Here is a 26,513-nt window from a genome sequence, read left to right on the forward strand (position 1 = left end):
ATAATAACTATCAATTGGAGAAGATTTGAAGCTCATTTAAGAAACTTTTCACGGCTTTTCGCCCTTTTCAGTGATGGTATAAAATTTTTACCACACTTTACGCTATATTCCCGGATCCGGATGAAATTCAGGAATTATGTATGGGACCACAAGACCTTTCATCTATCTATCTATCTATCTATCTATCTATCTATCTATCTATCTATCTATCTATCTATCTATCTATCTATCTATCTATATATATAAAAATGCAGAGATCATTCTTTGTAATCGCATCACGTAAGAACGGATGGACGGATGGAGATGCTTTTTGTTTTGTTTGATCAGTTTTTATCCCCACCGGGTTCGTACATCAAAAAAATTAGGAAAACTTACCGGAAAGTGGGAAAAACCAATAAAGTTATTTTGTATGGACATGAAATTTTCCACTGAAAAAGTCGCCAATGCTTGCTAGATCTACGGTTTATGTTTGGCGCGCAACGAGTTGCATAAGTGTTTGACCGTCGAAGAAAAGTTTGGTGCGCAAAGATTAGTAGTGGAGATTTCCCGTGCATCATTTAGAGCCACGTGCTTAATTGGGTATTAAAACTTGACAAATGACTCAATGACGGAATGCATATGACTGTTTTCTGGAAAACCGCTGTAGGCAGCAGAAAAAGTTCTGATATCATTTACCTGTTGATGAATTGTGATTAATGATAAATATTGGCCATCCCGGCCTAACAAATCAGTAAATTTTTGAATAAATCAATGCAAAGTTTGTGCTGTAGAAGCGTTTAGGTCAAGCTAAGAGATTTTCCGTGCAGTTTGTTTTCTAATGATTTAGAGTATACTAAGCCTCTCTAAGCAACCAAAGGTTCACAGTACATGAAAAATATCCACTTTATTAGAGCTCTAAAGTTTGCGTGGCACTTTTTGGCAACTTAAACATACAGAACAAGTTCTGAGAAAACTTTCCCGCTGTCTTCAAGCTGTGCAAGAAACTGTTCTCTGTTCAGAGAATTGACTCAAAGGATGAGATTACAATCTATGCATTTGATAATTTTTTGCTTAACAGAAGTGTTTCACATTTTCACATTAATTTTTGGTGATATTTCTTTTTTAGGCTAAAGCGAATGTGTATCGAATTCTATTGATTGTAGGTTAAGTAATCAGAAAAATAAGGAAAAAGAGTCGGAGGAAAGAATACTAGATCGTTGAAAAAATTGTTTGGAGCGCAACGAGATGCCTTGTGTAGTCAATCTAAGAGATTTTCCTTGCATTTCTCTTTCTAATGATTTAGATTAGACTATGCGCACACAGTAAGTGGCTATCAGATATCAATGTTCAAGATAATTACCATAATGAATTGAGACTGTCATTTCATGTTGCATATTCTGTGAAGAATTTTCAAACTGGTACGATCAATATCAAATTACAATTTAAGCGTCGTCTCCAAGCAATCAAAAGTTCCACAGTACCTGAAAATATCCACTTCATTAGAGCTCTAAAGTACGCATGGTACTTTTTGATAACTTTAACGTACAGAACAGTTTTGAAAAAAATTCCTCGCTGCTTAAAAGCTGTACACACCGAATTATTTTTACGGATGTCGGTACAGTTTTACTGACTTTCAAACAGCTGGACATTCGGTAATTCGTTCGGTAAAAGTTTTATTTGCTGAATGATCCGTATAGTTCCAATGAACTTCGATCTGTCATAATTCTAATGACTTCTTCATCAATCATTACCGACGTTCGGCAAAAATCATAAAACAATCCTAAAAATATGTAAACTTCTTGACTTGTAAAGTATTACTGTTTTTGGTAACTTGTATTAGAGATCTAGGAAAGGAAGGAGCATTTTTGTTTTCAAAACATATTTTCATCCGATTAATTTATTTATTTGCGTGTGATGAATGAATTGAATTACATTTGCTCTTCAGAAATATTTTTTTCAAATAAAATGATCAAATATCTTTCGGATGCAATTCAGTAGAATATGGGATCACCCTTCATATTTTTAGAGAGCAGAAATAATAAGTTGTAGAAGGCTTTTTGAATATATTCACTAAATGAAAAATTACCGCTAGGAATCAGTATTATCTATTTTTCGCAAGCAATCAATTCGCACGACTATTTTTTTCTTTACAAATCTAGAAATTTTCACACCTTTACGTCCGAAAATTATGTTTTTTGACAGATCTTTGACAGAATGTTTAATGATGATTACTGAAATTCTTCATTATTTTTTATTATTTTCCGGATATTGGTAAAACTTTTACTGAGTTCACAGACCGTGTCAGTAAATAATAAATAATCGTAACTTTTACATAGGATTTTCCGATATTCAGTAGTTTTTTGACAGATGACCGTAAGTTGGATAAATTTTACGTATCTTTCAGTAAAAATAATATTTTACAGATCGTTGCCGGAAAAATTATTACCGAACACAAATATAAAAATTTTTTTTGTATAAGAAACTGCTTTGAAGTTTGTTCTGTCGGGTGAACATTCACGTATGAGTAATTCCTTAAAACGGACTGTTCAGAATAGATATCTGTGCATTTGTTCAATTTTCGCTTAACAGAGGTGTTACATATTTTCACATTAATCTTTGGTGATATTTCTTCTTTTTGAGCTAAAGCGAGTGTGTGTTTCCGAATTCCGTTGATTGTAAGTTAAGTAATCAGAAAAATAATGGAGAGAAACGTTGACCACTTAGTCTTTTGACAATTCTTCTGGCGAGACAAAGTTCGACGGGTCAGCTAGTTTGAATCTAAGTTTGTGAAAACTGAACATTTCCGAGAAAAATAGTGCACTTATTTTCACAATTTTTTGCACATTTTACCCCATAATTCCGGAACCGGAAGTCGGATCCAAATAATATTCGGGAATTTTGTGTAGGACCACAAGACCTTTGATTTGAATCTAAGTTTGTGAAAATCGGTTCAGCCATCTCCGAGAAAAGTTAGTGCAAAAAATGTTACATACACACATACACATACACACACAGACATTTTGCGTACTAGACGAACTGAGTATATGACACTCGGCCCTCGCAGTGATTGCATAACCATTCTATATGAGAAAGGCAAAAACACACACACAGATATTGCTCGATCGATCGATGAACTGAGTCGAATGGAACTTGACACTTGGTCCTCCGGGCCAATTTTTACTAGTCGGTTTTTCAAGTGATTGCATAACCTTTCTATGTGAGAAGGGTAACAATAATGATTTTCATATGTGAATCAATAGCAATATAAACTTATTCTTAATCCACCTTGTGGTGTTATTATGCCTTTCTCTGACATTGAAACAGACTCACAATAATTTTTTTTGCCTTTTTATTAAGATAATTTCTGACAATAACTTGGGCCCATTTTTGACACCTATTTATTCAGATTGATTCGAGTTGTTCACAAAAACATGCTTTAACGTTTATGTTACACATTTGGCATCGTTTCTCAAACCAAGCGCTTGACAGTGATGCTTGAACAGACTATTTGAAATTTCATATAGTAAAGAAATTAATTTGTAAGCGCGCAAGTTTGGCCAAAAACTGATATGTTTGAATACAGTCAAAGAGCGAATCTTGTGTTTCAATAAACTAGTTGACAGTGGTAAAGCTGGTTCGAAACGAAATCATTCGGACCAGCTCCAGTTCATCAGCTCATTTATTTACAGCAACACCGGAATTGCCGGCAAATCGTAATAAGTAAACAACATTTGAAATGCTGCAGTCTTTGATTTGAGTTTGAAATGTGACCATCGAACTGAGTGCCTTGAAAGCCACCTGACTTGTTTGATAGCTACTATTGGTTCATTAAACAAGTTGGATGTTCAATTTGCTGTCACTCGCGGTTCCGGTGATTTAATGGTATAAATGACGTGAACGTCGGAAGTCATTACCGCTTAATTTTCTTGTGTATGGAATCACCGATATCAATAATTTATGGCTCGTTCGAAAATAAAATTGGGTTGTGGGTCGATTTGGAAGACTAACAGCTAACATTTCAAGTTTCGAAGATATAATCGTACTAGGAACGTAACCGACAACATATTTTTTCCATCCTAAGAAGTGTTGCTTGGTCTAAGAAGTGTTGCCGAATATGTGACATAAACGCTGAAACATGGTTTTACGAACTACCCGAATCAATTCGAAATAAATTGGTGTCAAAAATGAACGCAAATTAGTGTCAGAAATGATCTTACTAAAAAGGAAAACAATATTTTAATGAGACTGTATCGATGAAAGAGAAAGGCATTATCACACCACCATTAGGTGGAATAGGAATAGATTTTTGTATATGCGTGTGTGCATGTGACAAAAATATGCCCTCACCTACTTTGAAAAATACTGAAAATTCAATAGTTTTCTATTATCGAGAAATTTAGAAACTTTTCTGTTTGTATTCAATGAGAAGGTTTTTTTCAAGAATACTGCAGTAATGTTTCGGAGAGTATGAGTAATAAGAAAAAATGCATCATCACACCACTAGGAGGATTAAAAAAGTTTTTTTCACCGCTGTACCACGAAAATTTTTATTTGCATAAAAACATCAGGTGTACAACTTTGCTTCCGCCGTTTTCCGATAGGTGGCTGTACCGACTGAGGCTGGTTAAAAAATACATAGATGATAATGCCTTTAAAGTAAGTGTGTACAATGCCTAACGAATTGTCATCGCCGTTTCAGTGACAGTTGTTCTTGTTTTCTTATTATTCACGCTCGAAAATGTCTGTTTATGTGCCCAATTCTCGTCATTTGCGGGAAGTTTCACTTTTCTGTTACAATTCGAAAAAAATGCGACTGAAGCGCATCGAATGCTTTCAGAAACTTACGGTGATGCTGCTCTGAGTAAAAGAACGTGTCGGGAGTGGTTTCAACATTTTTAAAAATGGTGATTTCGATGTCGAAGACAAACATGACGGTGGAAGAGTAAAAACCTTCAAAGATGAATAACAATTTACTACGAGCTCTTAAAACCAGGTGAAACCATCACAGGAGATCGCTACAGAACGCAACTGATGCGGCTTAGTCGCGCGCAAAAAGAAAAGCGGCCACAGTATCAAGAACGACATGACAAAGTCATCCTCCAACACGACAATGCTCGGCCTCACGTCGCAAAAGTGGTTAAAAGGTACCTGGAAACGCTGAAATGGAAAGTCTTGCCCCACCCGCTGTATTCCCCAGATGTCGCCCCTTCTGACTTTCACCTATTCCGTTCGATGGCACACGGCCTGGCAGATCAACATTTCAATCCTTCGAAGAGTTGGAAAAATGGATTGCTTCATGGATAGCGTCAAAAAAGGACTCCTTTTTCGAGCCGGGATCCGCAAATTTCCGGAAAGATGGGAGAAAGTTGTCGCTAGCGACGGACAATACTTTGAATAATACATCTGTAAGCACTTTTTCGCAATGAAGCTTTAAGTTTTGAAAAAAAAAAAACGGCGGAAGCAAATTTGTACACCTAATATTTAGTATCGAAGGAGAAGATCTGGGAAATCGATTAAGCACTCTTGAAAGATGTGCACAGAAAAAAGTCGACTGCGAATAAAAATTAAAGATATGATCGAATTCTTCTTCATTTTTATAAAAGTCTGCTTTCTTTGCATTTCATGTCTAAATATCTCGCGAACGGAAACGAACTTCTAGGAGAAAGGTCACTTTGAGTAAAATTATTGTTTGCTTGGAGTAGGGAAAAGCTCGGTGGAGTTAGTTTCTGTCAAACTTGCTCTCTAACAGACATAAAACCTCCACTTCTTTTGCATCAACAGATTACAATTATCCAAATGATACATTTTTCCTAAATATATTATTTCTAAAATAACTAAAACTTAAACTAATTAATTAGTAACCCTAATAACTTGACAACATTTCGTGATAGATTTAAGTCAAATGAATTGGAACAGTGGTTGAATTTGCGGTGCATGTTAAGAGCAAATTCAGCAGCTGCAAGATTCATATGGGTGGTCTATAATGTAAATGAAACTGAAACAAACGTATCCCCAGCAATCCGTTTTAGTTTTATTTATTCGACCAGTTCTACTGTCAAATTTAAAACTGGTATACATTGCCGTTCTATTTTTTCTATATTTGAAACACAGATAAAACGCAGCTGGGGCTGCCAGTTTTTCTTGTTATAAAATCCAGATTTAAATTTTGTAACTGACATAAATTATGCATCTAGAACTAAAACACTCCTGAATATGCCCTAACGAATGACTCGTTGTACTCATAATAAGATTTAGCATAGGCCCGTGTGCAGGAATCATTCAAAGGGGGGGTCGTTAGACCACCAACCTCCCTGTGCACGGACCTGGGCGATGGTTATCTATTTGCAAAAGTTTTAAGAGCTTGGAACAGTATATTCTTGATCGGAGAAGACTGTCACAAAAGAAGCCTTGTTAACATCGCGACGGACGGAAATCGAGACCAATCAGTTGGCATCTGTCATGGTAACTTGGATGGTTCCAAGGGTATCTCCAAGGAAACCGACGTAGAGCGAATCGAACAATATTTTCACTGACGATGTGTAAATTTATGCCTTTTGTTGTGTGGAATCATTTTTTAGTGTTTAATTATTAATTCTGTAAGTCGCAATGAATTTGTGATGCTTTATGCTAAGAATGACTTTTGTTATTTTCGAAACAATGGATCAGAATCAATTTCGTGTTTTAATTTTACACTACTTCTCGATGGAAAAAATACCGTTCAAGCGAAACAATGGCTTGACTTCGCTCCATCAGAAACAACAATGAAACGTTGGTTTGCTGACTTCAAACGTGGTCGTAGTGACACTGATGATGCAGAACGCAGTGCACGTTGAAATGAGGCGGTAACACCAGAAAACATTAAAAAAAATCCACAACATCGTTTTGAATGATCGAAAAGTGAAGTTTCAGGAGTTAGCTGACATCGTCAATATATCAAAAAAACGTGTAACCTTTATATTGCATGAGCATTTGACTATGACAAAACTCTGTTCAAACTCTGGGTGCCGCGGTTACTTACTATTGACCAAAAACGGGAACGTGTTGATGATTCTGAGCAGCATGAATTGAATATCGAATTGCTCCCATATCCACCGTATTCGCCAGAATTGGCTCCCAGGGACTATTGGCTGTTCGCAGACCTGAAAAAAATGCTCACCGGTAATAAATTGTGCTCGAATGAAGAGTTTATCACAGAAATTGAGACTTATTTTGAGGATTACGATGGAGATTACGTTATTTTCGAGCCAAAAAAAATCGTACTCTTTCTGTTAGGCCCGGGACTTTTCAGCCCATGTGTTAATTTTGACGTGAACACGTCTTACTTTACTGTAGGGCATTTTTTCAAAATTTACTCTGTACAGGAACTTAATTGTGAATATCTCTTGTACAACGCAGCAACATACCATTGGCTTTATGATCAGCAACCAGAATTTAATTTCTAAATGCAGTTTCAGAGTTCAATTCCGAAATTCAGTTTTAAAATAAATTTTCAGAGTTCAGAATCTGTATGCTGGAACTAAAATCGGAGTATGGATTCTAGAACTATATTTTGAAATCGAATTCAGTTCCTTAAAAAGGTGTTTAGAATTGAATTCAGTTCCTTAATTAAGGTTCGGAATTCAAGTTCAGAATTTAGTTGTAGAGCAAAATTCGGTACCTGGTTTATTAGAGACCAGTTTCATAATTCTAGAACTAAATTCATGAACTGAATTCTTAATCTGATTTCCGAACCTGAATTATTGAACTGAAATTTGAGCATGTCCCAGATTTCGAATTTAGTTCTTGAATCTAGTTTTATTTCAGTCCTGATCTAGAATTTTGGTTTTGGTGTAGACAAATAAATGAAAACAAAAATGCATTAACAGTTGTAAACATTGGATAAATTCCGCAATTCGGTTATTTCTAGAACCATTAAAATTTAAAACACCCCGCTGCTGTCTTGGATATATTTTTACCACAATCATATTTTTTCGGTATTTTTTTAATTCTCGAAAAAGTGTTCCATTTTTCAATATTTAATTTCCGAGTTCCAAAGATTTGAAGAAATTCTCATGCGAAAATACATTCCCCTTATCAGAAATCAGTCATGAGTCAAACGAACAGTTTGTCAAACTAAAAATGTGTGCGAAGTTTCCTATAAATCGGGGACAGTCGATCCTGATTTTGACACCTTTCTGCGGTTAATTTCTTTAAATGCTCAGAACATTTTATGAGAAAACAATAAAAACTTTTTTACAATTTACTTTTACTACTTTTATTGATCGATTGTTTTTGTCAGTATTCCATCATTTTGCATTGAATCTGTGTCATTTTCTAAGCTTTATATCTACGTCTGGTTCTAAGCCAAACTTCTTTGTTGCAAGTATCCGTATGGGAAGATATTTCGGATCAATCCTTTGCCCGTTTCAGAACGCCAATGGCCGTCCTGTGAGCTTGGTAGCATCCAGTATATTGGCAGAGTTTTCTGGTCGCTTCTTGGTTCCAAAAGATTAGAGAATATAGTTTCCAGGGGCCTAATCAGATGCTCTTCAGATAATCTTGGTTGATATATAGTAGGCATAAGTCCCAAATATGCAGGATGATCCTTACTGCAGCCACCATTGCATTGGTGAGTTTGAGTGTTTTGGGCGCAGCTGTGGGTAGCTTGAAAATATAATTCAAATAATAAAACATTTTTTTACGAACAAAAAACAATCACAAGCCTTACCCAGTAAGTTGACACCTAACCCTTGTCCAAGGCCTTGCAGTAAACCTCCAACTAATCCACCCAGCAGTCCTCCGACAGCACCCCCAACCGGAGCGAGTGATGTAACCGCCGGTGCGTTCGATTGAGCAGTGTTATCTGGGCGGCAGCTATGTGGCTCCCGGTTTGGCATGGGTTTTTGAGGAGCGGGAACAATGGCTACTGATCGTATTTCTTTCGAATAGCAGTCATCCGGGAACTGTAGTTCATTCCACAGCCGTTGCTCGCTACGCAGCGGATGCTGATCTCTGTTTTCACCGGTTTCAGTTGATGATTTTTTTGCGGATGGATTGGCCGTGACGGTGTACAACTGCACGGGCTGATATGGTTGAATTACGCGGTAACCACGAGCATCGGTCACATAATGGGTTATGTGAAGTCTGTCCGAGCTGTCTGAGTAACCATAACAGCCATACGAGATTCCGTCGGCACCACGATTCTCAAGATGGAACTGTCCGTTTCCACTAGTCTCCTTGTCAATATGATTAAAGTCTTTGAGAAAAATGTCAATGCACAATTATTTATGAATGATAGATTTAAACAACCAGAAATTTACCTTTTTTGGAAACAGACTCATACAGTTGCGGCTTAGCTTCCAAATGTTTTTGATCCTTTTCGGTTCCTTCGATGGAAAAAATATTTAAAGCACAAAGCTGTAAGATAATATAATTATTTCAATATTCACTTATCATTTGTATGTTGCTGATCGATTTAAAACATAAATTACCGAGATCAAAATTTTCCATACAATGTACTTAGACATTTCCTCTAATAGAACAATCGTCGAGAAAAAGAATTTCAGTAAATAATGAGAACTATAAGTTCGTTGATTTCCGACTCAGTAAGTTTTTCCGGGAGTTCGACTCGAAATCCGAACAGTTCTGCAGATCCTGTGCCACTGATGATCTCGATTCTCGGCATGATCTATTTAAAGCAAATCTTCATGGACACCATTGTTCGGATGCAATTAATTGCATACTTTGGACGCTCTCATTTAGAAAAGATTATAACTATGGATCCATTCTAGGCTCCAGTTAATGAGATAAATTTGATATGACTTCTCACCAGAACATTTACCGTGGCATAAGTAGTTGATCCGCGAAGCACGATGGCGGTGTAGTGGACGAAAAGAAAAGAAATAAAATTAGATAATGGTCCGTAATCCCTTTGGCCGTAGAAGTATAAAAGAGGAAAGATTAATTCATCCTTATTCAAAGGCTCCAATCGGTCATGGCTTATGAAATAAATGCTGCATGTAAAGTGTTAACTGCACAACTTGAATGACAACCGTACATGTGTTGGAACCTTATATCTGTTGTTTGGTGAACAATGGTCAAATTATTCATGTATCATATTATCCTATGAATCGTAACGTATTGCCAAGCGCGTTAGCACTACAAGCTTATTACAGTCAAGATTTTTCTTGTTTCAATTATAGAGGTTTTAACACCGTAAGGTCATTCGCCTCTTCGGACAAGAAATTTTTTCCTCCCTAGTCAATATTTAAATGGTTGGCCCGCAACGAACACTGCGTCTGCCTTGAAATATGTTATTAAATAATAAAAACCCTTTTGCCTTTCTCATATAGAAAGGCTATACAATCATTGCAAAAACTGTGTGTGCGACAAATCACTGTGTGTGACAAATATTGTCACTCACATTTCTCGGAGATGGCTCAACCGATTTTCACAAACTTAGATTCAAATGAAAGGTCTGAAGGTCCCATTCAAAGTTCCTGAATTATGGAATTACAAAATGACATGTACCAAAATTGAGAAAATAATTTTACTCACTTTTCTCGGAGATGGCTGAACCGATTTTCACAAACTTAGATTCGAATGAAAGGTCTCACGGTCAGATAAAAAGTTCCTGAATATCATTTAGATCCATATTCTGGTTCCATAGATACAGGATGATATGCACCAAAAATGTGAAATTAATATCACTTAATTTCCTCGAAGATGGTTGGACCGATTTTCACAAACTTAGATTCAAATTAAAGGTATCATGGTTCCAAACAAAGTTCCGGAACTTCATATGTATCCAATTTGATAAGGTGATATGCACCAAAAATATGGACATAGTGCATTAAAATGTGAATACAATGTCACTCACTTTTCTCAGAGATGGCTGAACCGATTTTCACAAACTTAGATTCATATAAAAGGTCTTATGGTCCCATACAAAGCTTCGGAATTTCATTTGGATCCACCTTCAGTTCCGGAATTACAGGGTGATATGCATTAAAATGTGAAAGTAATGTCACTCACTTCTCTCGGAGATGAAAGTTCTTAAGATGCTAAAGATAAGAATATTCTAATTTTCATTCGGATAAAACCCCTGGTTCCGGAGATAGGGTGCTCAGTATGAAAACGTCAATTTCAGGAATACTTTGTTCATAAGCTACCTCTTTATATTGGCTAGTGATTTTCTCTAGTTAGCAGACTATGAAATTCTGAAACCAAATAAACCATTGAAAGTCCCATAAATGATTTGCTGAATTTTATCCAAGTCCGACTACCGGTACATTTTTTCCAAAATTCAAATCGTCATAGACAACCGTAAAGAAATTTGTAGTTCATGTTAGTGTATGGTTAAATGAACCGAATGTCACTACCCCAGCTTTCGGTTCCGAAAGTACCAGCAATAATAACCAAATATGATAAAATGGAGCTCACCTCACCTTCTCACATATGATTGAATAGATTTTCACTTACTTAAATTCAAATGTGGTGTATCAATGTAGTAGTATTATGCAACATAAATCTTCAAAACTATTTTCTGAACTTTTTTAAATTATAGTATTTCAGGGAATTTCTGCTGTAATATACAGGAGAAAATGAAAGGCAGGTTTTTAATCCACCTAGTGGTGCAATGATGCCTTTCTAGTATGACTTATGTTTTTGAATCACTAGAAGATTCTGTCAAGATTTCCTTTTTCAATCTTGAATAAAATTTAAAAAAAAATCTTTGGTGTAAACTATCATCACCTTTTCAATTTGTAAACAGTTATGTCAAGTTGATAAAGATTCAAATGTGGAAACTCAGTACGCTATACAAAAGTTAACAAAGCACGCTAGGTGGATGCGTTTTCTTCTTCTTCCGTACCAACACGTACCGATGCGCGTCGATTTTGCATCATTTTGTATGACAGTTTGAAAGTTTTGATACTAATTAAATTTAATTTGAATAATAATTTGTGAAAATCGGTTTAACCGTTGCTAAGAAATCGAAGTGGGTTTCGTTTTTGGCTTTTCTTCACTATTACCGGTGCGTTACAGGTAGACAACTACCGCTTAGTTCTTCTAATGTAAACAAACAAAAACAGGAACGCCTTCCAGTTCGTCTTCTAATTAATAGGTAGATCGGCCAAGCCATCTTCTTTTAATGGCAGTTACACTAGCGTAACAGGTCTACCTACCAATATTCCTTCAATACCATTTGCTTTTTTAAACGAAGTCGATTTAGGCAATATAACGGAAAATAAAATTATCTACCACCAAGATCAACCTTTTCAAATGATCATCCGAAAGAATTTGACTTCATCACTTTTTGAAGCATTTCAAATGGGATGGCAATTTGCAAATAATATTACATTGAACTAATTAACAGGGTCTAAATTATAGTGAGTGTTGTTCCTTTTATATGAAACGAAGGTAGATAGATTCTTAACAACAGGTAGAAATGCATTAAAAAATTGTTTAGGGTAAAAATAGGTTAAGTGTTTTCTATGTTTGTTTGTCCGCTGTGTATGAGTAGTAACTTAAAAAGCCAGGAAGACATATTTCCTTGGTCTCAATTAAATTTCTTTAAAGGCGATTTGCAAAAACTCACAAGATATTGACCGAAATTTTTCGTAATAGGGGACCTAAATGCAAAGCATGTCCAGTGGAATATTGTAGGCAAAATAACAGTAATGGTAAAATACTTCATAATCAACTCTCTGCTGGTTACTTCACAGTTCTTCATCCCAGTAATCCGACTTGTTTCTCTTGCGTGAAAAACCCGTCTACAATTGATCTGGTTCTAACGGATCAAAGTCACATTTGTCGTGAACCGATTACACATGCTGACTTTGACTGAGATCATCTTCCTGTAACATTCCAACGAAGCTTTAATTAATCCAATTAGTTCTATATTCAACTATCATAGAGCCAATTGGTTTGAATACAGATCTCACATTGAAAATCATGTGGATCATGAAACTACTTTAGGAAACTCTGCAGACATCGACACAGCAATTGATAATTTGAATCATTACATTATCGAAGCTAGAAATCTTTCAGTTCCCAAAGCTCAAACTAAATTAAATTCTCCTATTATCGATGACAATCTTCAACTGTTCATTCGGTTGAAAAATGTTCGTCGACGACAATATCAACGTTCGCGTGATCCTGCTATGAAAAACATAGTTAAGGATTTACAAAAAGAAATTAAACATAGATTTACTTATTTACATTACATAGACAAATTAAACCATATTCTAAACATTTCTGGAAACTTTCTAAGGTTCTTAAGAAACCTCAGGCACCTGCTCTCAAGGAAGGAAAGCAAATACTTCTTACAAATGACGAAAAAGCTCAAAAACTTGCTCAGCAGTTCGAGAGTGTCCACAATTTTAATTTGAACGTTGTGAGTCCTATTGAAAATGAAGTCTCACTGAAATATGATCATATTTCAACCCAAGTGTTATCACAAGATGACGTTATTGAGACGAATTTTGATGAAATTAAGTCAATCATTAGGAAATTTAAAAACATGAAGGCTCCTGGTAATGATGGAATTTTTAATATTCTTATTAAAAATATGTAAAAACGCTAAAGTAATTCCTATCCCCAAACCTGACAAAAAAAAAACAGCAGAAACATTAAGTTATCGAGCAATTTTTGAAAAAATTAACTTGTTGAGAATGATTTCTCATATAAATGAGAATTCATTTTTTTACCAGAGTAGTTTGGATTTCGTCATGAACATTCAATTACTCATCAATTTGTAAGAGTAACGAACATGATAAAACATGAGTTGCTCTTCTAGACATAGAAAAAACCATTCGAATGTGTTTGGCTTAAACGTTTAATAGCAAAAATGTCTGATTTCCAGTTTCCTATTTATTTGATCAAAATGATTCAAAATTATTTAACTGATCGTACTCTTCAGGTTAGCTATCAGAATTGTAAATCTGAATTGCTACCCGTACGAGCAGGTGTTTCGAAGGGTTCGAGCGTAGCTCCAATCTTGTATAATATTTTCAGTTCTGATCTTTCAAATCTACCCGGAGGTTGTCAGAAAACGCTATTCTGTGAAGACACAAGTCTGTTAGCCACAGGTAGAAATCTAAAAGTGATCTGCAATCGCCTACAAAAAAGTTTAAATATTTCAGTGATTATCTGTCAAAATGGAAAATTGCACCAAATGCAGCAAAAACGCAGTTAATTATCTTTCCTCATAACCCAAGCGCTTCTTTTCTTAAACCAAACAATAATCACATTATCAAATAGAATGGATTGGAATTGCCATGATCTAATCAAGCAAAATACTTTGGTTTAACGTATGACAAAAAACTCACTTTCAAGGATCACATTGAAGGAATCCAGGCAAAGTGTAATAAATATATTAAATGTTTATATCCTCTTATAAACAGAAATTCTAAGCTCTGTCTGAAAACAAATTATTAATTTATAAACAAATTTTCAGACCAGCAACCAGTACCAATTTGGTCAAGTTGTTATTCCACCAGGAAGAAAACGCTTCAAAGGATTCAGAATAAAATTCTGAAAATGGTCTTGAAGCGTCCTCCCCGGTTTAGTACAAACGAGTAACACAGACTCACAAATATAGAACCATTAGATGTAATGTCACATAATATTATAAGCAAATTCCGACAAAAATCGATGCAATCCTCAATTGAATCGATTCGCTCTCTGTATTAGTTAGTAAGTTAGTATATCAGTTCCTTTTCCCCATTACACAATACAAGTAGGTTTACAATTTTCCAAACACAAAAATCTCAGAATTGAGGAAGCAAATGATGTCTTCATGGTAATAACCAAATCATGTATATAATAGGACTGAAAAGCCACCACTTGTGGCTGAACACCCAATTTAAATCTTAATAATTTAATTTTACCTCATATTCCAATCAATAGTCCCAATACGCAAGTCCCAGTTTCATTTTCCACACTCTTACTCTACAATGTTATTGTTTATTACAAGTATTACATTTTCCATTAAATAAATGTAACGTAAATTTCAAATGTAGCTAACGCTGCGTGAATACCAAGTCCGGTCCATATTTACATCTTCAGAAAAGTGAAAACTGTTAGTAAACAAATAAACTGTTTTATTTTTATGCAGCGTTTCTCTACTGCTGGGAGTACTTAATATTTACAAACATTCATCTCGATATAAAATTGCAACAACTGTACTTTCGATTACATTGTCTCATCGTCGTTAATAGCGGTGCGAATTGTTGCATGAGCTTATCGTTGACTCAATTTCAAAATTAAACCAGATTCACAATACTCCGGCTGAAATCAATTTCCGAATCAATTCGCGCACATGCGCCATACATTCCCTACAATGAGGAGCGCCGAATCATTCGTGAACCCATAGATGATACCCCTTAGGACGGGATCGAATTTCTTCTCCTTCAAACGATCAGCCACCGTCGATCAGTTAAATTTGTTCGTCGCGATCGATCGGTACCAAATCAATCAATCAATCAATCAGTTGAATATTTGTGTTTGACGAACGGAAATTGTCCCGTTAAGTCAGCAATCCAGTGATGCTTGAGGATTCAAACGGAAACGTGCAGTAAATGAACGGTTCTGGTGCCATGGAAAATAAAGCGAGAAAGGACTCGCGCACCAAAAACATCGCCAACGGTTTAAATGTACGCGTTTGAGTGACTCAGTAGTTTGTTCTCATCTATTTGTGTGTTTCAATGAACTGTGACGCAACTAACAATAATTGCGAGGAAATCAAACAATATTGTCAACTTTAATAGAATAAATTTTCTTGAAATTTTCCATACTATCACTACGATAGTAGATTATGTGTTTAGCCGAGACAAGGAGATGAACCAGTCGTAGTCGGGTTGGATGTGATCCAATAATTTCCTCAATCAACATTTTCTGCTCATGGATTCAAAGTGACATGTTTATCTGTGATATTATATCTATAGATAGAGTGTAGTATTCTCTGCAACTAGTGTAGTATTTTCATAAGCTTTATGGGTATTTTTGGACATTGATTTACGAATTCGGTAAGAGATTTTCGACATGCCACAGGGGATGAATGAATTTAAATCAGGCGCATCTAATGGACTGACGTTGTTGCCCATGGAGGTAAAAGCAGAGAATTAAAAATAGTTCTAGTGTAGGATGATTGTCGCATTCCTCCAGTAGTTCGACTACTGGATTTTGACTAATGGCGTTTTTCATTGAAAAACACCGGTGGCGTGGATTGCTCTGGTTTTGCACTTTCGAGCAGAAATGGCAATGAAACACCGTCAGAATGTTGCATTTCTGCTGGAAAGTGCAAAACCAGAGCAATCCACGCCACCAGTGTTTATCAATGAAAAACGGCATAAGTGTGCATTGCAATAATAACCAATAACACAAATTCACGCTAAATATGTTTCACTGGAATGACATTTCGCCGCAGAGAGTAAATTCGTCGATTTGCTTGAATAAACATGACACCTTCAACTATTGGCCTAATTTTATGCCGTTTTTCATTGAAAAACACTGGTGGCGTGGATTGCTCTGATTTTGCACTTTCGAGCAGAAATGCAATATTTTGACGGTGTTTCATTGCCATTTCTGCTCGAAAGTGCAAAACCAGAGCAATCCACGCCACCAGTGTTTCTCAATGTAAAAAGGCCATTAAACTCTTTCTGTTGAAACTAAACGAAGCCGTGCCATTAAACTAATCCACTTTTTTTTTTTAAACTAAACTTTCTTATGTTGTTTTCGTTTTTAAATTGCACTACACCGGTGTAGCGAAAGCTGCACTGAAACCGTTCGTTTTTGCCAATTGCACTACACCAGTGCTACACTTTTTCTGCACCGATACCACTGGTGTAGCACTCATCAAAAGTTTGGTGTAGCTCTGTGCAATGGAATCGTTTATTGTAGTCAATGGTTACTGTTTATGTTTTCGTCAGTTTTGTTCGTTTATGCATGCCTCAGTGTAGCACTGCACCGGTGTAGTGCAAATTAAAAACGAAAACGCCATTAATTTTAATCTGTTCTAATCCGACTAATTAAACCATCTATAATCGAAGGAAAAAATTAAATAGTCAAAAATTGTGTTGAACAAATTTCATTCAGAATTTCATTTAATAGTTCCAATATTTCACCATGGAACTTTAAAGGTACAGTAGGGCATAGTTTCTAGTAAACTGCAGTAATTTGCATATTTTTCACATAATTCTGAAAGAATACAAGTAATATAACTACATTGCATTTTATATGTCATTCGGGAAGGATTACCTGTTCAAAATTAATAAGATTTTAACTTAAGGCTAGTATGACGTAATGGGTTTCTAATTTTATTTTACACTTTATTGGAAACTATAATCGGGGATTTCGAATACCGTAACAGTCTAACAGAGCTACGTTGTTCACTTGAACACGAAGTGAGGTTAGGTACTTTGTTAGATTTTGTAATGGGCACCACAACCAGCTACGTACTGATTTCTGTGTTTTCATGCGAACGTCGCACAGTGATGCCATTCAATGCAAAAATCACTACCATCAGTAATTTCAACTACAACATAAAAGACGAATAATAAGTTCTGGTTTCTTTCAATTCGTGTTCTCTCTCTCTCTCTCTCTCTCTCTTCTCTCTCTGCATTCCCGGTTGAATGCAGAACGATTCGCAATATGTATGAGCAGAAGCTAATTCTACATTCGCGCGTTTTATTTGTAATAACTAAAATTTGAAATTTACGCGATGATCGTGAAAAACGAAAGTTTTTGCATGATGAAGGAAGTTTTTTTTTATACGTATACAAAACAATCCAGCATGCTTCAGTTAATTGATTTTTAAATCAATGTACATTACAGAATTGTTTGGTTTCATAGAATCTAGTTAAGTCCGGGGGCATTCAAGAATTCCTGGAAAAAGGAAATCAGTACATGAACGTGTGACTAGTGATTTTTGAATGCGGTATGTTCTCGTTGTACTATATACAGTAGATTGACATACTGTGGCAATGTCTGTGGAAGTACTTATCCATCCAAAACCTCCTTGAAACATGGGCCTTGAGGTCTGCAAACGAAACCGATGATATTAGTGAGTTTCTTTTTTGTGGTCTATACTCGTGGTGTTACATTTAATTAATTGGATCATTGTGATAAGTTATGAGGTAGTGCTTGTTCATCCAAAAACTACTTGGAGTATAGGCCTTAAGATCTACCAGTGTAACCAAGTGAAGTTTCAAGATGTTTCTACATGGTTCATTTGTTTATTTGTTTATTTGTATAAATAGTATCATCTTACATATTTTGTCTTAATGAAAGAGAAATAAAAATAATGACTAAAAACTTAAAGCTAATTATTCACAATGTGGAATTGGTTAAGCAATCGTTGACGAAACACAACAGGTGACACATTAAAATAAAAAAGATGAAAAAATTCGTTGAACCGCATGCAGACTATTCGAAAAGGTTCGTGCTGTCCATACACTCTGTTCCTCGGATCTAGGAACAGAATGCTCCGCTGGCGAAGTGTTCTTTCAGGTGCGTAGATATTGAGTTGCATAAGTAAAGTGGGGCTATCAATGTCCCCCAACAGTAGTTTAGCAGCGAAAGTTGCTTGAGCGGCTATACGTCGTAACTCCAATGGCTCCAACTATTCAAAAGGCAGCACCGATCTTCGTATGGCGATAAATTTACAGGGTCTCGCCACGGTAGCAAACGCAGAGCGTACCGAACAAATCTTCTTTGAACAGCCTCAATCCTGGCGATCCAGTGAGCATGGTAGGGGCTCCATACTACAGTGTTTGACTCTAATATTGAACGTACAAGTGAACAATATAATGATCTTAGACATAACGGGTCCCGAAACTCTTTAGCAACCTTAATGATAAAACCAAGTTGACGGTTAGCCTTGGCTAAAATATTGTCATAGTGGAGTCTGAAGGTAATTTCACGATCCAATGTGACACCAAGGTCCTTAATGCTTTCTACTCGCGTCAGTGAGCTTCCCGAAATTCCGTAATCGTACAGAATAGGATCCGATTTCCGATGAAATGATATGACACAGCATTTCTCGATACTGAAGCATAAGAAATTTTTTGAGCACCAATCAGTGAATTTTTGTATCATTTGTTGTAGTTCAAAACAGTTCTCGAGATTCTTGATGACTTTCAGAATTTTTGCATCATCTGCATAAAACAATCTGCATTCCGGTGGTAACAGAAAGGAAACGTCGTTTATGAAGATCAAAAACAGTAATGGACCAAGATTGCTTCCTTGTGGAACTCCAGACTGATTTGAGAATATATCTGAAGTTGAAGATCAAATTTTCACTCGAACTGAACGGTTTGTCAAGTACGATTTGAACCAGTCTACGCTCATCGGTGAGATGCCCAGTCGTTTTAGTTTAGACAGAAGTATGCCGTGATCCACTCGATCGAATGCAGCCTTAACCCTCAGGGTACGGACTATAAAAAAGTTACGTTCAGTACGGACAGGGTTAGCCTAACCCGGCGACTTTGATTGGGTGTATATCGAGCTGTACTTTGTCAATTTGAATAATTTTTTTTTTATTTTGTGTGAAATTGTCTCAAAAATATAATAGAGTTGTCAGATTAATCATTTAACTGATTGAAAAAAAATTATAATGAAAAATGTGAACGGGTCTTGATTTTTTTTTGTAAAAAACGTTTTTTTTCAAAATGCTGTAACTTTTTGAAAAAAAAAATATTAACATTGTATAACTCGCATTTGAAAGGTAAAAAGTAGTTCTTACAAATGTCCATAACGGTTTTTTGATTTATTCCAAAAACTATATTTTTTTTGAAAAATGAAAATACGCGTTTTTTCGAGTTAGCGAAAAAACGTTGTTTCGTTGATTTATGATGATAAAGGTTAAAATTAATGTTTTTAATGCGTGTTCTTTAACAAAAAATTACAAGAAACATAATTTAATGAGTTATAATTCACTACGAGCAGCAAAGATTTCGATATAAGACGTACGTTCAAGTGATTGAGATCTACTACAATACTTCGCTTACACCATGTACAACGCGTTATTTTGAGGTTAGAATCTACAAAATTAAGTAAAGAGTACGTATTCTTACTTACCTTTTTATTCCTCAGCGGCAAACAGACGAAAATTAAAACTTAAATTTTTTGAAAATTTTGGATTTTGTAACGTTCGATACGGACTGGGTGTACCACACCCGAGCACAATGTTTATATGTGTCTAGCTCGGACACAAAGCGGAGACTGACTCTGCCGCTTGGGCCTCTAATAGTGTGTACCTATAAGTTTTTTCCCCCCCTGGTCCGGACCCCCCTCGCCGACTTTTCTTCGTATGGCGCTTCTTTCAAATTTCGCTCGGGTTACGGTAACCCAGTCCGTACCCTGAGGGTTAAGATCCATATACGCTGCATCGATTTGCAATCCAGAGTCCATGTTCTGAACACACTTTGAGGTGAATAACATAAGGTTCGATGATACCGAGCGTTTTGGGTGAAAACCATGCTGCTCGTAATCTATATAGCTTTTACAGCTAGTAAACAGTAGATCATTCACGATTATTTCAAATAGCTTAGAGCAAGCACACAAAGATGTAATTCCACGGTAATTAGAAATGTTGCATTTATCGCCTTTTTTGTAAACTGGGAATAAATATGAAAACTTCCATCGTAAAGGAAACTCACTTCGCAGAGTAGAAATGTTAAAAAGCCTAGCTAACGGATAACTCAGAGAATTCGCACAACGCTTCAGCACAGATGATGGAATACCGTCGGGGCCAGCAGCGAATGACAGCTTTAGTTTGTGCATGGCTGTAACTACCATCTCCTCTGTTATGAGAGGAAAGTTGAAACTAAACATGTTATGCGGTACACAAACTGTGGCTTCTTCTATTTGGTTCGATGTAGCAGAAGCGTCGAGAAATACACGCTCAAAGTGGTGTGCGAACAAATCACATTTCTCCTTTTCGAGGCGGGTTGTTTCATTGGCAAGATACATAGATACATAGTGTTTCATTGGTCAGATACATGTTCGTGATACCACATGCAAATCATTTGCTTATTGTGAATATTCTAGGTCATCCGAAAACTACCTGGAGTTCAGGCCTTAAGATCTACCAGCAAAACACACTTCAATAGCAAGCTTATTGATCATGGTCTATACTCGTGGTTCCACTTATATCTAAGAGCTTTATTGTAGATGCTGTAGAAGCAATACGTAGATCCATGACTATGAGTAGCATTAAAAAATTATGCATAAGCCACGGATTGTTTGTGCAGATATTAAGATCTGGTTTCACTGAAGTTCTTAGATGATTGTGAACGTTTCTGGATGAGATCAAAATAGACAAGTAGGCACGACTATGAACAGCATTGAAAAATTATTCATAAGCTGCTGATTGCTCGTGGAGATTTTAAGAACTGTTTTCACTGAAATTCTTGGAATACAGAGAACATATCAGTGGACCCGTCGAATCAGTGGACCCATCCAAAGTCCCTGGAGTCGGGGCCTAGCAAAGCTCTATCGAGTATGACGGCAATCATAGAGCAGCTCGACGCAATCATCGCTTCCACTTGCGAAAAGACTAACATCAGCAGGAATCTCAAGCTGTGCTTGCTGTAGCTTTGGAAAGCCATGAATGTGACTAAGAGGGACCAGGAGGCTCTAATAGCCCAGGTGGAGTGAAGCGAAAGGACGGATAAGTGCTTGGGGCCCTTCTCTTTCCAAAGTAATCCGAGTCAGGCGACGATCGAATAGGCCCTCCGTCTAATAATAAAGATGAACAAGGAACGTAGGAAATGAGCCAGAGAAAGGGACCCCAGAGCACTCAGATAACCACATTGAGGCCATCGAAAAGAGAGGCACAAATCTTTAAATAACAAGGGGAACGTTCTTTGAAACCATCAATTCGCAGTCGAACTGTCATCCGATAAACGCACACATGTAATGAAAATGACCTATAATGTCACGCTAGAAAAGTTTTATGAAAGGTTTCAACATTGCTTTAAGAAGAACGTTAATTTCTTTAAAAGCAATTTGAAAATAACTACATTACTTACTGTGAGTGGCATTGATTATAGTTTTTTTAAAAGCCAGGTAGTAAGAGATAAATCAATAACAAACCGTTATTTAGCAATTATTATGTCTTCGGCTTTAGCGGTCTAAACATCGGGCAACATATAACAGCTGTTCGTATTTAACAGGCTGATAAATCCGAAGACATAATTATTGCTAAATACCTGTACGGTCGATTTATCATATTTCACAAACCCTTTTTTTTATTTAAAAGATATTTTTTTATTCAGGCCTATTTGCCGTGGCCGATTGAGCCGATTTTTTAAATATTTTTTTTTGAGTTGGATCTCGTTATCACCCTTTTTCTAGGGGGAGAGGAGCTTCCATTTCCCTCCTACGAGGATTGAAGGGCACTTCGTTCGTGGTTCGTCTCATCATCCATTGCCGCATCGATGGTATTGTTGTCGATTTTCATCTTCTTTTCGTTGCTAGTTGCTGTAGATGCAGCTTGTTGTATATTGGTTGCAATTGCTGATTGGCTGGAGGGTAAGTTGTTAACTGAAGCCGGTGTACTTTGTTCTATAGAGGATACTGATGGTTTCGTTGAAGGGGATGCTTCATTGTTGTTGGCGGCTGTCACAGGTGTACTGGGGTTGCTTGGGGTTTGTGTGAAGGAAGCACCGTTGTCCTTTGGTGTAGTTGTCCCCTTGTCCAGTTTATCACATGGCTTACCGTAGTGAACAGCTTTTTGGCAATATTGACATGTGGCCATCTGATTGTCATAGGTAACAAGTGATTTGCACGGAATTCTTGTATCTTGATCGAAAATCACATAAGAAGATATAGGCCTCTTCAAGTGTATGCGTAATAAACGTACGCCATTTAGAATACCGGGGGAAAAATTCCACTTTTCTGTTTCGATAGAGAATCTCTCCGTATTGGGACATAGTTTGGCAAATATAAGAATCGGTGACGCTATTTGTCTTATTGCATTGAAGTAAATGCACACGTTTAATGTCAAGATGCATTTGCTCCTTAAGCAAACCTTCAAGTTCTCGTATCGAAGGTCGAATTTTGCACTGCCTAAAGTCAACAACAATTATATTCTTTCGTGTCGGCGGTAGCTTTTGATCGTTTGGTTCACTCATGTCGATGTCGTTCTGTTGTTCACTACACAATACTGTATTTGGTTTCTTCTGTCCCGAACGCCCGCAGAGCGTTTTGGCTACCTGGGCAGCCATGGCCACCAGACTACAAAAATTGATTCAGTGACGGTTGTCAAATCCAATTTGACAAAACAAAGTCGCCTGTATCTAAGTTAGCCGAGCGTTTTCATCTTCTCACCTTCGCTGAAAATGTCAAAGATTTCAATGTGGAAAAATCCTGGTGGATACGGTTGTATCGTTTGAGTTGTATATCTGGCAGCGGTGAGGCTGTCTGTCACCAGAATGTCTGCCAGCCATATTTTTCCAGCTGGCAGCGTTTAGTCAGCCATCTGGCAGCCATGCGTATGCGGGCGTAAGCGGTTTTGTTTTATCGACTGACTTGGATGAGATGTAAAACCGAACTGCCTTCACAAACCCTTATTTGATTATAATTTAAACCAAAAGGTATTTATTAATGCATTATGTAAAGAAGTTTTCCTTTCTCTGGTGTAATAAATAAACCTTTGGCTTCGACAAGCAGTAGTTAGCTTATTAATGTATTAATCTGTTAGCACTATTATTAAATTTAATCAGCCTTGTAACATTCATTCACCCGGTAATTCTAGTAACCTTCAAGAATATTTTATTTTAGCAGCAAGCGAACGGAATAGCCATTACCGTGGCCCTCCCAAACACACCAGTGCGAGAGAAGTGGGGTAAGGATGTTGAGTTCATGCTGTCCTGCATAGCCTACTCGGTTGGGTTTGGTAATATCTGGAAGTTTCCGTACACTGCATTGCAGAATGGAGGAGGAGCGTTTCTCATTCCATATCTGGTTGTTCTGTTTGTGATTGGACGACCAATCTACTACCTGGAGATGGTGATGGGGCAGTTCTGCAGTAGTGGTTGTGTGAAAATTTACGATTTGGCACCAATAATGAGAGGTGTTGTCAGAATCTAGGTACTCACATACGATACTTATATGTTATTCGATGTTGCAGGTGTTGGCGTTGGCCAGTCTCTGGCGATGTTCGTAGTTATGACTTACTATACGCCGGTATTGGCGATTACGTTGCATTACCTGATAGCGTCCTTCAGCACGGAGCTTCCGTGGAGTAAATGTGATCCTTCCTGGAGCCGGTGCATTGATTCGAGTTATCTTGGATACTGGAATGATAGCGATTCCATGCTAGATTTCAAGAACGTTTCGGCCGAACTTTATTTTACGTACGCCTCCCGACCAAGATTTTGAAATAAACGTACATTTTCGACTTTAATTGCAGGAAAACAGTTATGCATCGGGCTCCACTCAACGAAGGGATCGGAATGCCCGATCTTTATCTGACTCTGTGTCTTTCGATTTCTTGGATGCTCGTTGCCACCATTTTGATAAAAGGCATTCGCAGCACCGGAAAGGCTGCGTATTTTCTGGCTCTGTTTCCGTACGTGATTATAATAATACTATTCATTCACTCTTGCACTCTAGAGGGATCAATAAAAGGGATTATGTACTTTCTAACACCGAAGTGGGATCAACTTTTCACAGCTCACGTTTGGATGGAAGCTGTGACGCAGTGTTTCTTCTCGTTATCGATCTGTTTCGGCGGAATCATTGCTTACTCATCGTTCAACAATTTTTCTAACAATGTTTACAGGTAAGAGCACATCTAACCACTGAAATATGTCCTGAGTAATATGATCTATATCTTCCAGAGATGCCATGATCATCTCATGGTTGGATACATTCACTTCAATTATTGTAGGCTGCATCGTGTTTGGAGTACTCGGTAACCTTGCTCACGTGACTCACAAGGAAAACATCCAAGATGTCGTACGGCAAGGACCAGGACTAACTTTTATGGCCTACCCGGATGCAATTGCAAAGTTTGAATACTTCCCTCAGCTTTTCTCGGTTCTTTTCTTCATGATGCTCTTCATAGTTGGCATAGGAAGCAACCTAGGAGTAATCACTAGCATTATAACTGCTATTCGCGATCGCTGTCCGACGTTACCGAACTGGAAAGTTGCCAGTACAATCAGCGTCATCGGATTTTGTTTGAGTACGATCTACATGACCCCAGGTGGGTTAGACCTGTTGGATGTGTTTGACAATTATGGAGCTAAATATGTTACACTGACACTAGCACTAGTAGAGCTGATTACCTTTGGGTGGATCTACGGAGTGGATCGCATTTGCCGAGACATCCAATTCATGCTGAACATCGATACCAGTATATTCTGGAGAGTTTGCTGGGCGATCGTGGCACCGCTTGTTGTTGGAGTGATTATGATTGGGAGTTTCGTGGGCCACGAACCGGTAGCAGTTCCATTTGTGTATAATGGTAAGAAAGGAAACAATAAACGAATTCTAAAACAATAACAAATGCATTATCATTTTTCAGCTATGGGTTGGTTCATTTACACAATCGCGGTGATCCAACTTCCACTCTGGGCTATCTACGCGGTGCTTACTCAAAAACAAAAGGGATTACTGCGGAAAACTTGGCAGGCTTTCAAACCGTCTAAAACATGGGGTCCAGAGGATGAATCTACGAGGGATTTGTATAACGCATATGTTGAAAGAAATGAAAGCGCCTTGAATCGCAAACAGAGATTTAATTTGTGGCGATTTGTTTACCAGAGGGTTTTTAAATGAAACTGTTTAGTGTAAGTACTTTCCTAAGAATCTTGCTGTTAAAAATATATGAAAAATGAAAATAGATTAAAAGTGTTTTGTGCGCAATAATATCCATAGTTTAATACATTGTGTCGCATATTCAACTTAAGTATTCTATTTGCCTATTTCATTTCACTGAACTGTTAACATAAATTATTTCTGTTGACAGTGTTTGAATTGGTTGTTCTACTTCTCACTAGGCGTCTACTTATGGCGTTTTCGTTTTTAATTTGCACTACACCGGTGCTACACTGAGGCATGAATAAACGAACAAAAATGACGAAAACATGAACAGTAACCATTGACTACAATACATGATTCCATTGCACAGAGCTACACCAAACTTTTGATGAGTGCTACACCAGTGGTATCGGGGCAGAAAAAGTGTAGCACTGGTGTAGTGCAATTGGCAAAAACGAACGGTTTCAGTGCAGCTTTCGCTACACCGGTGTAGTGCAATTTAAAAACGAAAACGACATTAGTTTATACGGCTCGAATTCAAGAAACAATTTCACAGCGTTTCCGAGGGAGTTCAGTACATGTAATAAGCCTTGTTAGCGACAAAATCTGAACAGAATAAATTTGGAATATAACAAATTTGCTGTTAGTTAAATCCAAGATGCTCTTTTTACTGATTTAATTGTGCATTATTAGTCATCGTTAAAATAATTACAGTCACTTAATTAGGGTCTGTGTAGATTTCTAAACAATTGGTTTAGCTGTTTTTGTCCGAGATTTTTGAA

At 37.0% G+C, this 26,513-nt stretch overlaps 2 protein-coding genes across 6 annotated transcripts; one reads left to right on the top strand and one right to left on the bottom strand.

The window, feature by feature from the left end:
* Positions 1–8,227: 8,227 nt before the first annotated feature.
* LOC131433797 (uncharacterized) lies at positions 8,228–9,485 on the bottom strand. The gene is made up of 4 exons (XM_058600396.1): positions 9,450–9,485; positions 9,279–9,375; positions 8,687–9,214; positions 8,228–8,622 (listed from the first exon to the last, which is right to left on the bottom strand). Exons 1-4 carry the CDS (start codon positions 9,483–9,485, stop codon positions 8,318–8,320), a joined length of 966 nt encoding a protein of 321 aa, XP_058456379.1. The 3' UTR covers positions 8,228–8,317.
* Positions 9,486–15,365: 5,880 nt separating this feature from the next.
* LOC131437478 (sodium-dependent nutrient amino acid transporter 1-like) lies at positions 15,366–25,809 on the top strand. Of its 5 annotated transcripts, XM_058606855.1 has the most exons (7): positions 15,366–15,614; positions 23,746–24,037; positions 24,095–24,320; positions 24,377–24,748; positions 24,807–25,174; positions 25,238–25,435; positions 25,496–25,809. In XM_058606855.1, the coding sequence occupies exons 1-7, from the start codon at positions 15,540–15,542 to the stop codon at positions 25,747–25,749; spliced, it is 1,785 nt and encodes a 594-aa protein (XP_058462838.1). In that variant the 5' UTR covers positions 15,366–15,539; the 3' UTR covers positions 25,750–25,809. The 5 variants fall into 5 exon arrangements, with proteins under 5 accessions (XP_058462838.1, XP_058462836.1, XP_058462837.1 ...); XM_058606853.1 differs by having other exon boundaries at positions 15,366–16,068; positions 24,807–25,435; XM_058606854.1 differs by having other exon boundaries at positions 15,366–16,068; positions 23,749–24,037; positions 24,807–25,435.
* Positions 25,810–26,513: the final 704 nt, after the last annotated feature.

Source organism: Malaya genurostris, chromosome 3 (genome assembly GCF_030247185.1).
Source record: "Malaya genurostris strain Urasoe2022 chromosome 3, Malgen_1.1, whole genome shotgun sequence".
NCBI lineage: Eukaryota > Metazoa > Arthropoda > Insecta > Diptera > Culicidae > Malaya > Malaya genurostris.